The sequence below is a fragment of the Leuciscus leuciscus genome, assembly GCF_965113295.1.
Source record: "Leuciscus leuciscus genome assembly, chromosome: 1".
In the NCBI taxonomy this organism is placed as follows: domain Eukaryota; kingdom Metazoa; phylum Chordata; class Actinopteri; order Cypriniformes; family Leuciscidae; genus Leuciscus; species Leuciscus leuciscus.
The window spans coordinates 27,802,943-27,819,747 of NC_138725.1; the positions used below are offsets into that span (position 1 = coordinate 27,802,943).

The window sequence follows — 16,805 nt, forward strand, 5'->3', positions numbered from 1 at the left end:
AAATGCGCTTGAATGATTACTGTACAAACTAAAAAAAAATAATAATAATAAAAAAAGCAAACACAAACTACTTACAGTATACTAAACAATACTGGGTTGTTTTAACCCAACTTTGGGTCAAATATGGACAAACCCTGCTGTTGGGTTACATTTTTAAATAAAAATTGACCCAAAAATATTGAAATATTTGACTCAAAATTGGGTTAAATGACCAAGCATTTTTTTTGTGTATATAATAAATGCATAACAGCAGAGATGATACATAAAAGCCAGATGATTCAGATCGCATGACGGGCGCGCGCTTTGGACGGTTTGAGGTACAGTATTGTCGTGATGTTTGATGTAATGTTCTGAGGTGCTGGTGAGTGTTTGTCTCTTTAAGTACAGTCTCTGTCGTCTGTGGGAAATATGGCGGAATCAGGCGAATCTTCAGCTGCTGGTGAGTGAAAATAAACCCAGAATAACTCAGTGAAATGATGCAGAATGACCGCGAGGTTCTGATAGATCGCGTGTGTTTAACTAAACTCATATTAGATTCATGTCTGACTGCAGGACGGTTAAAGGGACACGGACTTTTTTTAGTTAAAGTCGTTTTAATGTCGTACAGCATTGCTTTATAGTATTAATAATCGGAATTGTGATTGAGAACTCTTAATCTCTAAAAGATCCAGTTTATTAATGTGGAAATCGTGTGAAAATCTTTGTGACAGAAACGTCATTAAATGTCAAAAAAATGAAATCTTGTTCATTTATTAACTTATTTTATTATTTATTTAATCAAATGTGTGAATGTACTATAATTTAAATAATTTATAGTCAATCAAGTTTTAAATCAAACGTATTTACGAATCATGTTTCATTTATTTTAATCAAATATATTTATGTATTTACACACAATTTTGTTTATTTGAATCATTTTTGATCAAATGTATGAATGTATTATTTATTGATTAATTTTAGTCAATCACTTTTTAAATCAGAATTAGGCTATTTATTTTAACCCATTTAAGCCCAGCCGCACATTCAAATAGGATAAAAAATAAATAAAACATGGGGAAATTAAATGCAGAAAATGTAACACTCTTAACACGACTATTATGCATGAAACCATTCAGAAAAATTTGGGCACAAATGGGTTAATCACGGTTTATTTATTTTAATCAAATATCTTTATGTTTTTACACACAATTTTGTTTATTTGAATCATATTTAATCAGATGTGTTTATTTATTTAAAACATTTAAAATGTTTTTTTTATATATATATATATATATATATATATATAGGCCTATATATATATATATGTTAATCAGATATTTATTTCTGTTAATTATTTTATTTTATTTTATTTTACACTGTTTTTCTCCAAACTTTTCCCCGGACCCCACACTTGCTTATATAATATCACATTGCGGTGATCATGAAGGTTATTGTCGTGTGTGTTGACCTCAGCCTGTCCCTCTGAGCTGCGGATGGTTCTGTTGGGTCGGACGGGTTCAGGCAGGAGTTCGGCTGGAAACACCATCCTGGGCCGATCCGCGTTCTGGACTGACGCCTCGCCCGTGTCCGTGACGCACCGCTGCCAGCGCGCGGGGGGCGTGTCGGATGGGCGGAGCCTGCGTGTGATTGACACCCCGGGGTTCTTCCACACCTGCATGAGCCCTGATGAGGTCCGAGTGGAGCTGGGCCGGTGTGTGGATCTGTCGACGCCCGGACCGCACGTGTTCCTGCTGCTGCTGCGCGCCGGACGGGTGACGCGCGAGTGCCGCGCCGCTCTCGACTGGATCCGCGCCGCGTTCGGGCCGCAGGTGCTCCGGTTTACCGTGGTTCTGATAACATGGGGCGACGCGCTTGGGTCGAAACCCGCCGAGGACTTCCTGAAGGAGAGCACAGAATTATGGGAGTTTGTGTGCGAGTGTGCGGGCGGCTTCCACGTGTTTGATAACACTAAAGGTATTCCACCACATAAATAACTGATGACACAAACTAATTAGTTACTTACTAATAATGAATTATACAGTTAGCCTACTATAAATATATCCAACTTTTTTCGCATACATTATTACTCACGTAAAGCATTATACTATAGCAGATCTCAACTGATTGATTGTTAATATTGTTGCAAAATGTAACTGGTCCAGCTCTTTATATAAAGTTATATAAGTATTGCAAAGCACTCTATATAAAGTTGGATATATATAAATTGCAAAGCTCTTTATATACAGTTGGACGTATCACTCCGCTCTATAAAGTTGAACATATAGAAGTATCGCAAAGCTGTTTATAAAAAGTTGGACATATAGAAGTATCGCTCAGTTCTATAAAGTTGGATATATAAGTCTGCATAGATACAGTACACTGATACTATACAGCAAATCCCAACTGTTTGATTGTTTACATTGTCACAAAATGTAACTATATTATCCTTCAGCATGAAAATATTAACATCATGATTTTCTGTGAAGCTGCTTTGAAACAGTGTGTTGTGAAAAGTGCTATATAACTAAAGGTCAGGAGGAGAGGTCGCAGGTCACGGAGCTGCTGCAGAAGATGGATGTGTTGGTTCAGCGTAACGCAGGAGATCATTACACAGACATGCTTCAGCAGGCCGAGAGCGCCGTACGACACGCGCAGCAGAGGATTCTGGGAGAGGAACCAGAGGAGGAGGAGCAGAGGAAGAGTGCGGAGTGTGTGTTCTGGTACGAGCTGCTCAGCGCTGTGGGTCGTGGAGCGGTGGAGGCGTCCGGAGTGATGGAGAAAGGGAAGGGTAAAGGGAAGAAGGTCAAAGCTATTCAGAGGGCGGCGGCCATCGCCTCCACACCGTTGTCAATCACAACCGCTGCTAAAGTGATGGGCGGAGCCGTGAGAGAGGGGACTAAAGTACTGATCAAGCACAAGAACACACTCCTGCACTAACACACACACACTATATATATTTATTTTTTGATTTGGGGTGAAATGAGCTGAAAGTTTCTTCATGATTACATTACAGTTTTTTTCAACTGCTTACACACAAAATCCTCACTAAAACCTTACCTAAAAACCTGACACTCAAACACTAGAACCACACACCAAATCTGCAAAAACATTCACTAATTCTCAGCCTTCAACTCAGTTTTCAATTTCATAAAACACTTTTTGCAAAACACACACTTTTCTATGTAACACACAAAAATCGAACAGGCAGTATCTTGATTTCCTTTTTCAAACACAACCTATTAGTCTAGCAGGAGAAATAGTCTCCCATGTACCCGTTTGGCATTTTTTTGTAACCTGTTTTTTTGGGACCCTAATGGTGTCTAGTTAAGAATTTTTGATGTTGCAGAGGTTAACTAATGTCACATGGGGCTCGTTTGGCGGCCATCTTGAAGTGATGTCAGCGCTAGGGGTGAAAACGTCTCAGGTTACGACTGTAACCCTGGTTCCCTGAAGAGGGAACGAGACGCTGCGTCGAGACGCGGTGGGAACGCTTCTGTGTGATTGCGTCATGAAGCACGTATGAAATCAGTCCAATGGCGTGACGTAACGTCATGTGATGTCATCGACCAGGAAACTTCCAGGAGTACAGTCGTAACCTGAGACGTTCCCTTTCAAGGGAACTCAAGTTGCGTCGAGATGCTGTGGGATCATTATACCCACAACGCCATAGTAACAAGTGCCTGTCCGTGTGAAATCTCTGCACACACTAAGACGAAAGCACCTGCACCCCTGGAGTGGAGCTGAGGTCAAGGTCATAAACCTCACTAATGTGTGCGGCGAGGCAACATCCCGCCACATCACAAACATATTGGAGGAATATTTAGAAGCAGCCATACTCCTAGTCTCTTGGTCTGACGCCTCACAGTGCCACAAAGGAAACATTACTAGAGGGTGTCTCCCCAAGGACACACCACTTAAAGGGACGTGGTAAGTAGCTAAGGCCGCCATGTACACCTTTAGTGTGAAAGGGGATAGACCTGCGGAGAAACGCTCCTGCAGGAACTCCAGCACTGCACCCACTGGGCAGATAACTGGGTCTGGCTGGTGCTCTCCGCACCAGGAAGTGAAAAATATATCCACTTCAAGGCGTAGAGTTTCCTCGTGGAGGGATCTCTGAAGTGGAGGATGGTCTCAACAACCTCAGTTGAGAGACCTGAACTTATGAGCTGGGCCCCCTCAGAGGCCAAGCCCAAAGTTTCCACAATTCTGGGCGGGGGTGAAGGATCAACCCGCTCGCCTGAGAGAAAAGGTCCCTCCTGAGGACACTCCCACATCTCCAGAGGAGAGCCGTCGAGGTCCGAGAACCGTACTCGGGCCGACCAAACGGGGCCGAAGACGGACAGAAGACGGGCCCCGTCCTGGCTAACTCTCTCCAGAACTCCCAGGAGCAGAGCGATCAGGGGAAAAGCGGAGGAGCCCCAGAGGAGCTGGCTGACTGAGTGAAAACCACAGTGGACAGTGTGTCGTCTCTTAAGATGCGAACAGGTCTAAATCTGCTTGATCAAAGTTTTTAATAGGAGCTCCACCACCTTGGGGTGGAGTCTCCATTCCCCGGGCCTCTGCCTCGACAGGATGTCTGCGCCCTGATTTAAAAACCCAGGGATGTAAATTGCCTTTAGAGAGAGCAAATTCCCTTTGACCCATAGGAGGATCTGGTGAGCCAGTTTGCATAGGTGACGTGACCTCAGACTCCCCTGATGGTTGTTGTAAGAGACCACAGATGTGTTGTCCATGCGGACAAGCACATGATAGCCCCTCAGGTCTGGGAGGAAGTGTTTGAGAGCTCGAAACACCGCCATCATTTCTAGACGATTTATGTGCCAAGAATGTAGATGGTCCTGCCACAGACCTTGTGCCGAGCGACCACTCATGATCGGGCGATCAATTCTTGACAGTTTCCCAACCTGTGGAGGAAGCGTCTGTCGTTAGCATTACGCGATGAAAAGAAGCCCCCAAAACTGGGCCTCGGGTGAGGAACCAAGGCTACTTCCACATGACTAAGGCACGTAGGCGTCACCGCGTGACCTTGATCATGCGAAGCAGATTTTCTCTCTGAGAAAACCCCTTGGTTCTGAGCTACCACTGCAGGTGTCACATGTACAGGAGGCCAAAAGTTATTACGTTGGACGCAGCTGCCATGAAACCCAACAGTCTCTGAAACTGGCCTAGTTTAAAAAAACACGTTACAAAACAATTACAAACGGGTACATGGGAACCTATTTCTCCTGCTAGACTATATCAAAATGCCACAGTAATTCATCAGAGCCTCATACTAACTCCTCACATGTGCAAACACTCATTGCTTTACTGAACACCAACCAATCATGACTTTAGAATGGGCCTATAAATAGGCCAAAGGTCAAGTTATAGGTTTTTTGAACTGTGCAATACTGTATTCACAACCACAAATGCTTACAGTAAAAAAAATTAAATAGTTTGGTTTCAATCTTGCTTTCGTATTTACCATGAATTTTTCAACATCTCTCTGCCAAATACTTTCAATCTTGCACAGAAATGTACATAGCAGCTCATGAAAGAAGAGCTTTCGGTTTTGAATAACTGTGTGTAGATGATATATCCAAGGTGTTTGCAACGCAAGACAAATGTTTGCTTTTGAGATGTTTGTGATATTTTGAATGCAGTGCTTCATTTTGCAAGAGATGTGAGGCATTTGTCATTGTGTGTGCAATTCTTGGATTTGTGTGTAAAGTTTTGGAAAAAAAGAGTCAAAGTTTTGAAAATGTGTGTCAGCAGTTGAAAAAAACCCCGGTAATATTACTGCGTTAATGATAATGTCTGTTCAAACATCACAATTGTGATTGACTTTATGAACTGAAAATAAAGACCCATGACCCGCAGACTAACCCGAGTGTGTGTGTGTTTGTGCTCATTCACTCTCGTAAACACAAGCGTCTTCTCCGCGGAAAGAGAAACTCTTTATTGACATGCTTTATAAAACATACTTTATAAAAACGAGGACAGATAAACTGTCCATCTTCAAATAAGCTCATTAAACATTATTATATTGTCAGACATCCAATAAAAGTCATTCTCCGACTGAAATGTGGTTTATACAAACATTCATGATCTTCGCTGGTACATTGGCACACAAATATCTCAATCAAACGTCCCTTAACAGAATGCAAGAGCATTGCATAGGTGGTGATAAACAACAAAATCATTTACCAAATTAACTACAGAAAAAAAACAAGACTATTAGAAATAGAATGAACGAGAAACAAAGCCAGGAACCTAAGAATGTGGAGTGTTACATACATAAACAAAAACACAAACACACACACACAAACACACAGACTTTATTTATGAACAGAAACATTAAGGCATCGAATGCGAGACTCGTCCAGCAGATCTGATCACTGTAAGGCACGATTACACCGCAGACGCAAACGAACTACAGCGGCGGGTGGTGATGATGTCACTGGTGGGTGTGGCCTGATGAAGGGGCGGGGCCTGATCCAATAACTCACACTGGCATTGGCAGTGTCATCTTTCCACTTCCTCTCAGCACTGAAGAGAGAGAGAGAGAGAGAGAGAGAGAGAGAGAGAGAAAGATGAGTATTAAAGTTCAGTAATAGTTTCGTGAAACTTTAAAAGGGATAGTTCACCCAAAAATGTTAATTAGCCCATGATTTACTCACCCTGAAGCCATCCTTGGTGTATCTGACATTCTCCTTTCAGACGAATACAAGCGGAATCCTGGCTCTATCAAGCTTTATAATGACAGTGAATGACCGTTTCTGTTTTGAAGTCCATCAAAGTGCATCCATCCATGATAAAAGTGCTCCACACTGCTCCGGGGGTTAATAAAGACCTTCTGAAGTGAAGTGATGCGTTTGTGTAAAATAAATATCCATATTTAAAACTTAATCGACTAAAATAACTTGCCTTCAATAACTTCTTACACAAACGCATAGTTTCGCTTCAGAAGGCTTTTATTAACCCTGTAGAGCCCGTGTGGGGATATTTTTGGGGATATTTAATTTAATTTTATCAATCAATAAATTCCACTAGAAACAAACCTTGTTGTATTATTTTAATTTAATACTGTGAAGCTGCTTTGATACAATCTGTATTGTGAAAAGCGCTATACAAATATACTTGACTTGACTTGACTTGACTAGAGCACTTTTATCATGAATATATGCACTTTGATTGACTTCAAAAAATATACAGTCATTCACTGCCATTATCAAGCTTGGAAGAGCCAGGACATTTTTTTAATATAACTCTGATTGTATTCGTCTGAAAGAAGAATGTCAGATACTCCTAGGAGGGTTTGAGGGTGAGTAAATCATGGGCTAATAAAATTTTTGGGGTGAAATATCCCTTTAAACCGCAGGAGTGTGACGTCTGCTGACCTCTGGTGAAGTAGAGATAGAAGAAGTCGCAGTAGAAGATGGTTTGGACGACGCCGGACACCACGGCGATCTGGTCGAAGAACCCCTCCACATGATAGCGCCACACCCAGTTGGCGAGGTACAGCGAGCGGTACAGACCCAGGAAGAACAGGTAGTGTGTGGTGATGGACTCCGCCTCGCCCGTCTTCGTGATCATGAAAAGCTGAGGCAGGATCGCCACCGACTCCAGGTAGATGGAGAACGTCCACATGATCTACACACACACGCAGACACATCAAAGTCAATGATACACACACACACGTCCATGACGACACAGCGGTCAAAGACAATCAGTGACAGAGCGATGGATGGATGGATGGAAAATATGAATGGATGGATTAGATAGATAGATAGATAGATAGATAGATAAACCCTAATGCTCAAATTAATGAACTGGTTTGAGTAGGTTAAACTTAAATGAAACAATTTAGTTCAAGTAAATTACCTTTTATGATTATTTAAAAAGTTCTTTTTCTTTTGAGTTCGCAAAACTGACACATTTTAAGTAATCTGAATTCGTTCATTGTTTTCAATTTAGACAAACTTAAATGTAACTGAAACTGGGCCTGGATTTCTATTTCCAAGCATGCTTTACCATGACACTCGAAAGGGAGAGTAAATGCTAAAATTATTAGTGTTATATAATGTTTTTGTGCAAGATAAATGTTGAGTGGAATATTCAGTAGAGTTTTGCTATGCTAATTAAAATAAATGGATATTTAAAATAAAAAAAGAATATTTTGGGGATATTTAATTTAATTTTATCAATCAATAAATTCCTCTTGAAACAAACTTTGTTGTATTATTTAAATTGAATACTGTGAAGCTGCTTTTATACAATCTGTATTGTGAAAAGCGCTATACAAATAAACTTGACTTGACTTGACTAATTGAGAAGAGTTTCTGTTAAGTTGGGTGACGAGTGGAGCATGAGCTTGGTTTGAGAACAGATGCTAATGCTATCAAAACATTGTGTTACCAATTAGCAAGTTAGCATTTACTGAATTAGCTAGTTAAAGCTAGCCAAGTTTCCACTACTAAAAATGATCATGTAATCTCAATTTAAATATTTTAAGTTATACATGAGTTACTCAAAAACTTCAAATTAAGAGTAACTCAAATGTATGAGTACAAAATTAAAATCGGCCAGTTTCTTTGAATTTCTTTACTTAAACATTTTGCTGTAACTGATTACCTCAAATTATTGAGTTTTGCCAACTTATTTGGGTTTACAGTGAAATGAAAAAGACAGACAGATGTGGTTAGTGTTTGATCTTAATATCTGAAGCGTTTGAACTCTGACCTCCAGTGGAGTGAAGGCGTAGTTCTCCAGGAAGGACAGACCGGCCACCGGCACCAGCAGGAACTCCACGCGGAACGAGTCGCTCTCAGAGTCGTACGAGTTCCTGAAGCGGGAGTAGATGAGGCTGACGGTGGCGTACGCCAAGACCAGATACACCACCTGAGAGAGAGAGAGAGAGAGACGTCTGGATGTAATTTACACTGGCTATTTTTCCATCCAAACTTGGGTATTTTACTTTTGTACAAAATTGAAATATCACATAAAACATTTGTGAATGAAGCAGCGTTTCCATCTCATGTGTTCAAAAGAACAAACTTGACACATAATATCTTTAATAAAAATGGCAGTTGCTGCAATCTGGTTGTTTTCCATCAACAATTGAAGAGACTTCTTTTTTAAGAATGATTTTTAAGAATGTAATATTCAGTATAGTATAGTATCTCATAAACTATACTTTTAATATTATAATTATAACTTAGTATCTCACAATTTACACTTTGTATATCATAATTATGACTTTGTATCTCATAATTGATACTTTTTAATATCATCATTATGACTTAGTATATGATAATTTATACTTTTTATATCATGATGACTTAGTATCTCACAATTTACACTTTTTATATCATAATTATGACTTTGTATCTTATAATTTGTACTTTTTATATCACAATTATCACTTTGTATCTCATAATTTATACTTTTTTATAATGACTTTTATCTCAATTTATACCTTTTTACTTTTAATTATGAAAGTATATATTTTTTTTATTTTACTTGATCATTTACAAAAGATTCAAATACTTTTGCCATCACCGACAACCTTGAAATCGGACGATTGTTATTCATCTCAGATGGATCACCACCTTTTAACAAAGGTAGAATCGTAGCTGATTTCCATACACGGGGAATAACATTTGAATTTAAACTCAAATTTAAAATAGAAATGATGGGCTCTGTTACAAGATCTGCAGCAATTTAAAAAAAGTAAGGCTCTATTTAGAAATGAGTCGGATTATTCAAATTTTCATTCATTATATTTATGTAATAGTCACATTTAGATTTTGTTTTACCAATTTAACTTATATCATCATTTATACCTTTTATATCATAATTATATTATAATATATTATAATATATATTATAATATATCATAATTTATACTTGTATTATCATAATTATGACTTAGTATCTCATAATTTTTACTTTTTGTTATATAATTATTACAGTATATCATAATTTATACTTTTTTATATCATATTTATGACTTAATATATCATAATTTATACTTTTATTATCATAATTATGACTTTGTAGCTCATAATTAATACTTTATATCATAATTAATTATGACTTTGTAGCTCATAATGTATACTTTTTATAGCATAATTATGACTATCTCATAATTTATACTTTTTATATAATGACTTTTTATCTCAATTTATACTTTTTACATCATAAGTATGACTTGGTATCTCATAATTTATACTTTTTATATAATGACTTTTATCTCAATTTATTATAATTATGACTGGATCTAATAATTTATACCTTTTTATATTATAATTATGACTTAATATCTCATAATTTATACTTTTTATTTCATAATTATGACTTTGTTTCTCATAATTCATATTTTTATATAATGACTTTTATCTCAATTTATACTTTTTATATCATAATTATGACTTAGTATATCATAATTTATACTTTTTATATCATAATTATGACATTGTATCTCATAATGTATACTTTTTATATCATAATTATGACTTAATATCTCATAATTTATACTTTTATTTCATAATTATGACTTTGTTTCTCATAATTCATATTTTTATATAATGACTTTTATCTCAATTTATACTTTTTATATCATAATTATGACTTAGTATTTCATAATTTATACTTTTTATATCATAATTAGGACTGGGTCTAATATTTTATACTTTTTATTTCATAATTATGACTGTTTCTCATAATTCATATTTTTATATAATGACTTTTATCTCAATGTATACTTTTTATATCATAATTATGACTTAGTATTTCATAATTTATACTTTTCATATCATAATTATGACTGGATCTAATATTTTATACTTTTTATATCATAATTATGACGTATCTCATAATTTATACTTTTTATCTCAATTTATACTTTTTATATCATAATTATTACTTTCTCATAATTTATACTTTTTATACGACTTTTATCTCAATTTATACTTTTTATATTATAATTATGACAGTATATAATCATTTATACTTTTCTATATCATAATTATGACTTAATATATCATAATTTATCATTTTATTATAATTTTTACTATCTCATAATTTAAACATTTTTATATCATAACTATGACTATCTCATAATGTATCCTTTTTATATCATAATTCTGACTTAGTATATCATAATTTATACTTTTATTATAACTCATAATTTATACTATTTATATCATGATTATGATTATGTTGACCTTCATGACGGTGTTGTAGATGGAGATGAAGGCAGTGAACAGGTCCAGATATCTGGTGGTGAAGACCAGCGCGAACAGCAGCTGAGACTTCCCAGAAATACCTGAAACACACAACAACACACTTCAGAACACAACAACACACACAAAGGCAAAACAGGGTCTGGAGTTCCTCAAGGAACCTGAAGAACCCCAAGGAACCCGAAGAACCCCTGAACATCCTGATAGACACACTGCAATCCGCTGCCACGTAAACACAACACAAACCTTGCGTTGACAAACGCGTAACATCATTTACAACACTTGCGTTATGCGTCATGCGTGCGTTTAAAGAGTTTCACGCGTTTTTCGCGTGCAAATACATTTGAAATAAGATCCACTCCGGTTCTTCTCCACATTCACGTTCTTCTGTCACAATTAAATGATCTGATGTGCACAATTAAAGTTACAAATTAATAATAACACTTACCTGCGCATGATTTGGATCTCCATATCTTCAGGAACAGAATAATGATGGCGACCAGATGACAAAGATCTCCAGACAGTCGGAAGATATTCATCTTATCGCTGGATTTATGGAGTTTTGCAGCTGCTTTCAGACCAGATGTTCGTCCTGCACAAATAATAATACAAACTCTTTTTCAATGTGCTGCTCAGCGCGCGCGCCTCATATCCACACGGTCTCCGGCTGTTAGTATCAATCTCTAGTTAATATATCAGGTATAATAGAATCAGTGATGATTTACTGTAGGTCTCTGAGGTTCTGCGCTGGTCTGTGCGCTCGCGCCCCTGATCGGTGACGTGGCTGACCAGGATCCGGGTTTCCTCACCGCGCGCGTTCACGATCCGCGCGTCACACCGCCTGCGGCGCGCGCATTTAAAGAGGAAGCGCGTGAGTGAAGCTGTTTGCGCGCTCACTCACAGTCACTAAATTATTATTCAGAGATTGAGATCTGCTGGAATTTTTTTATTTTATGGAGAGTTCCCAGCATCACTACATTCACGTGAAAAGGTAGCATAGATTTCACTGTGTCCAGATTCAACATTTGAGCTTTGATAAATATAGCCATAATTATGTAAAACAAATTGTGTTTTAGAGTGATTTATACTAACCGCAGGTTCCTTCCTCAATGTTAAGAGCCTGAACCAGTTCATTCTGACTTTAAACATATATACATTATGTGTGTGTGTTTCTTTGATATCATGTTTTGGCTTATCAGTATTTAAACCACATCAGATTTGTTCAGATATCTCTTGTTTGTTTGTACAGATGCTCGTTATTATGAAGGTCATTGTAGGTTTATTTTAGCGTGTGATTCTGTGATTTCAGATGGAAAACACTGGAAGTTCAGCTGTGAAACAGACCACACAGATCTGATGCTTTGGCTACATTCAAATCACAGTCTATAAATCTCTCTCTCTCTCTCTCTCTCTCTCTCTCTCTCTCTCTCTCTCTCTCTCTCTCTCTCTCTCTCTCTCTCTCTCTCTCTGAGATTGTATATTTGCATGGACAAGCATTTGCAGTTCACCTGCATGCAATGTGTTAATGCAAAATGTGTGATTTAAAGTAAAATAACATAGCTCAATCTGAGTATGCAAAATAGCAATAGTGCAAAATAAAGTACAATTCAGTAAAAGTGCAGGAGAAGGCTATATCATGTTGCAATAAACAACTTTAATAAATAGAGCAATGCATTATCAAAATAAAGAATGAAAAGTGGTATGGAAGGATAAATGAAGTGTGTCTATACCAGTGTTTTCCTCTAGAGGACAGTACAGCTCCCTCCAATACTGATGACATACACTCATAATACACTCACAACACACACTGGACATGATAATCCTCAAACACACAGACAGAAGACTATCACATAAACTTCAGATCCTAAATGATTTATTCACATATGGCTCATGCAAGAACCTAAAAGATTTTTAAAAGATTTAGGCTACTTTGTTTCAGCACAGATAACAAACATAATGCTATGTTCTTCGAACGTTTTGCTAACGTGATTCAGCTACACACGTATAGTCTAAACGTTATTTCTGAGTGAACATTCACGTTTTTAAATGTTTAAACATGGTTTAAAAAAAAATCTTGTTTAAGGAAACATTCCATTCGATCAGTTTGCAAACATTAGCCTATATAGGAATGTTCAAGAACGTTCTGAATGTTGTAATGTTTTAAAATGGTAGACGTTTTAAAAACAAAACGTTCCATGAACCGATGTAGCCAATAATTAACGTATTTGTGCACGTTTTAAGAACATTATAAAGAAACGGGTAACTTGAACGAACGTTCTATTAACGTTTCTGGAAGAACATTTACAAAGTTCTGAGAACGTTCCCTGATAGAGATACAAAAATTAAAATAATGTTGCAGATATTACTGTTAACAAATAGGTAGCGTAGTTAGAATGTAGGCTACCATATATATATATATATATATATATATATATATATATATATATATATATATATTAGACAACTAATAGGCCTATTCTTAAGTAAAATATAACTGATTTGTACGGGTTGTATTTAACACCGTCCTGCATAATGTTTTACAGTGAGCTGGGCGTTATTTCATATTTAGCGCCTCAAACGGCCATTGATGCTCGTCTGTTCTCCTGGATGTCTGAATGAGAGACGCGTTCAGCGCGTTTGAACGGTTGGACTGAGAGTCGCGTGTGAACTCAGTGTGACAGACAGAGGAGCAGTCAACCATTCGGGATCAAATTAGGAAGTTAGCAAAGGTTCTTTCTTACATAACACGGTCGGCAGTAGTGTGTGCAAAACGGCAGAAAACGAGAGAGTTTCCACACGACTGCGTGAACGGCCACAACACACAGGACAAGCTACGTTACCGGTGAAAAGAGAGAAAGAGTGAGAGAAGAACAGCAGTGGATTCTTGTTCAAGAGGGAAAGGAAAACCTGGAGAGAGACACTGGTGTTGTGTCGATCAGAGGTCGTGGGAATTTATCAGGACGCCCAGAGGCGATTACAGACTATTAATACACACACACACACACACACACACACACACACACACACACACACACACACACACACACACACACACACACACACACACACACACACACACACACACACACTGTTCTGTTGTGCTGTGTCACTCTCACAGACACAGTAATAATTGAGACATGTTTGAGGAGCAGATGTTATATCTGAGGATTGTCTTCATCTTCATAGAAACAAGTGGAACTAAATCCCAGCTAACAGGGAAAAGTTCTTCCAGGAACGTTATTAGAAAGTTCGTTCAAATGTATCTATTGTAACATTATCACAAAAACGTTCTAAAATGGAACATTTCCTTAATGTCTTCTCTAACATTTGCAATAACTTTTTACATGTGCAATAAATGTTTTTGGACGTGTTGAACGTTCAGAGAACATTTAGAAATAACTTAATGGGAACGTTAGCAAAACGTTCTTGAATATTTTTGTTCAACACAGGGATTAGGGATGATTGACAGGTGTAAAAATGTGACTGGTCTTTCGCTTCATCTAAAGTTCTCTCTCTTATATGAGGGTGAAAGTGCTTTAATGTTCTTCCTGACCTCTGTGTCCTTCACCCTGTAACCTCATGCTACCGCCATCGACCCTGTGTGTGTGTGTGTGTGTGTGTGTGTGGTATTGAGGTTTTGGGTCATGTCCAGTTTGAGTAAGAGAGGATCACCTGTCTGTCTGAGCGTCTCTCTCTCTCTCTCTCTCTCTCTCTCTCTCTCTCTCTCTCTCTCTCAGAGGCGGCATGTTTATATATCCAATCAAAACAACTGAATAATTCTAGATTTATTAAACTTTTAGTTTTGTAACTACCAATATGAAATCATATCTTATTTTAATTCCTCGTTGTATTTTTGGAAACACCAACACAATCTCATGGAAATGTGTAACTATTTGACGTTTTGCCCAGTTGGTGACTAATTTGTATCAATTTGATCTCGATTTTTGTATGATTTTTGTTATGTTTGGGGGTGGACCTTCAAAAACTGAATTCAGCAAATTGGCTTGACGTGACCAATTTGAATCTGCAAGGGGGTGAAAACTTTTGCATGGGGATTCCAAAATATGCCAACCAACGGTAAATGTGACCACATCACATTAGCACAGGTTGATATACTAATATGTACGTATATATACAGTGTTGGGGGTAATGCATTACAAGTAACTTGAGTTACGTAATCAGATTACTTTTTTTCAAGTAACTAGTGAAGTAACGCATTACTTTTAAATTTACAACAAAATTTACTTTAAAACTCTAGAGTTACCTTTTAAATAAGTAACGCAAGTTACTGTTTTCCCATTTATTGACAGACAGCTCTCCTGTCCCCATGTAGAGAGAAATCGTAAGTGTGTGTGAACATGATGGTTATTGTAGTTCTAGACTAAATGTGAGCATGCATTTACTCATCTGACTTGTACAAAAACAGATTTAGTATTCCTCAAAATGAATAAAATCAGTCAAATGCTAAATCAGAATACTACGCAAGCCTGCAATAACTAAATATGTTAAATAAAACATACATTTTTACACTTTATTGACCAATGTAGGCCTACTTGCTGCTGATCTTCAGTGATTCAGTTAAACCATAAGCAAAAATGACTATAGATTGTTTTGCTTTTAGTAGGTGTTAAACTTGCAATGCATGTTTTTTTTTTCTTGTTTTTTTTTCTTTTTAATGTACTTTTCCCTCTGGTGCTCTTTGGTCATTTTTGCCTGAACATTTTTATTTTAAAAATGGTTCTTCATTGGAATGGTACGAAACTTGGTAAAGGGTTTGGCACTTGCTATGTGACCACAAAAAGAAATCATGGACATGATTCGAACAGGTTAAATGGTCCTGAAAACAATAGTCACACTTGTTCTCCTCGCGGTCAAAAATGAGCGCACTGGAAATGAATGGGAGACGAATTTTATAGTGGAAGCTTTTGGTACTGTGGCCAAACAAACTCTTACTAAGCTCCTTTTTCAGGTTCAAATTTTGAACACAACTTGTTTAGATTTATGGCTTTGATTTTCTCACAGTTTTAGAGTAAAACATATTTTTGAAAATATATATTTCATATAAAAATGGAAAATAGTATGTTTGCACATTTTTCATAACAACTTTTCACTTTTTAAAACTTTTTTTCACTTCAGCAATAATCTGCCAAACTTGTCTTTGAAAAGAGATCAAACTTCAGTCTGTGCTCTAAAGCATTCAAGATTTACGACAGTTTAAGTTGGAAATTTAATGTTCAGGTCTATGCTCAGAAAGTGAATTATTAGAATTATAAATACAGCGTGAATATAATTTAAAAAAACATTATCAAACTAAAATATAGTACATTAATTTCATTGAAAACAAATTTGGTCATTTTTGACCAACATGCGAAGAGCACCAGAGGGTTAAGTAACGCAATTAGTTACTTTTTAAAGGAGTAACGCAATACTGTAATGCATTATTTTTCCCAACACTGCACTGCATATATATATATATATATATATATATATATATATATATATATTAAAGTGGCTTTGAGCACTGATTCCACAAGAGCACATTTTGGTTCGTCTTGTTGTTAAATATGTCCTCATTCCTGCTGTCCTAGCAGGATCCTCTCG

The 16,805-nt window shown here is 37.0% G+C and overlaps 2 protein-coding genes across 2 annotated transcripts; one reads left to right on the top strand and one right to left on the bottom strand.

Moving 5' to 3' along the window:
• Positions 1-76: 76 nt before the first annotated feature.
• On the top strand, positions 77-6,190 carry LOC309501980 (GTPase IMAP family member 7). Its single transcript, XM_082174283.1, has 3 exons — positions 77-439; positions 1,453-1,953; positions 2,510-6,190. The coding sequence occupies exons 1-3, from the start codon at positions 409-411 to the stop codon at positions 2,914-2,916; spliced, it is 939 nt and encodes a 312-aa protein (XP_082030409.1). The 5' UTR covers positions 77-408; the 3' UTR covers positions 2,917-6,190.
• On the bottom strand, positions 5,892-12,050 carry kdelr3 (KDEL endoplasmic reticulum protein retention receptor 3). Its single transcript, XM_082174770.1, has 6 exons — positions 11,930-12,050; positions 11,653-11,796; positions 11,187-11,287; positions 8,701-8,859; positions 7,359-7,611; positions 5,892-6,507 (listed from the first exon to the last, which is right to left on the bottom strand). The coding sequence occupies exons 2-6, from the start codon at positions 11,741-11,743 to the stop codon at positions 6,464-6,466; spliced, it is 648 nt and encodes a 215-aa protein (XP_082030896.1). The 5' UTR covers positions 11,744-11,796; positions 11,930-12,050; the 3' UTR covers positions 5,892-6,463.
• Between the last annotated feature and the right edge of the window lie 4,755 nt (positions 12,051-16,805).

Coding starts and splice junctions, on each gene's coding strand:
- LOC309501980 (XM_082174283.1), top strand. CDS start 409: ATGGCGGAATCAGGCGAATCTTCAGCTGCTG. Junction 440..1,452: donor AGGCGAATCTTCAGCTGCTG/GTGAGTGAAAAT, acceptor TGTTGACCTCAG/CCTGTCCCTCTGAGCTGCGG. Junction 1,954..2,509: donor CGTGTTTGATAACACTAAAG/GTATTCCACCAC, acceptor ATATAACTAAAG/GTCAGGAGGAGAGGTCGCAG.
- kdelr3 (XM_082174770.1), bottom strand. CDS start 11,743: ATGAATATCTTCCGACTGTCTGGAGATCTTTGTCATCTGGTCGCCATC. Junction 8,860..11,186: donor TCTACAACACCGTCATGAAG/GTCAACATAATC, acceptor TCTCTCTCTCAG/GTGGTGTATCTGGTCTTGGC. Junction 6,508..7,358: donor CTATCTCTACTTCACCAGAG/GTCAGCAGACGT, acceptor CTCTCTCTTCAG/TGCTGAGAGGAAGTGGAAAG.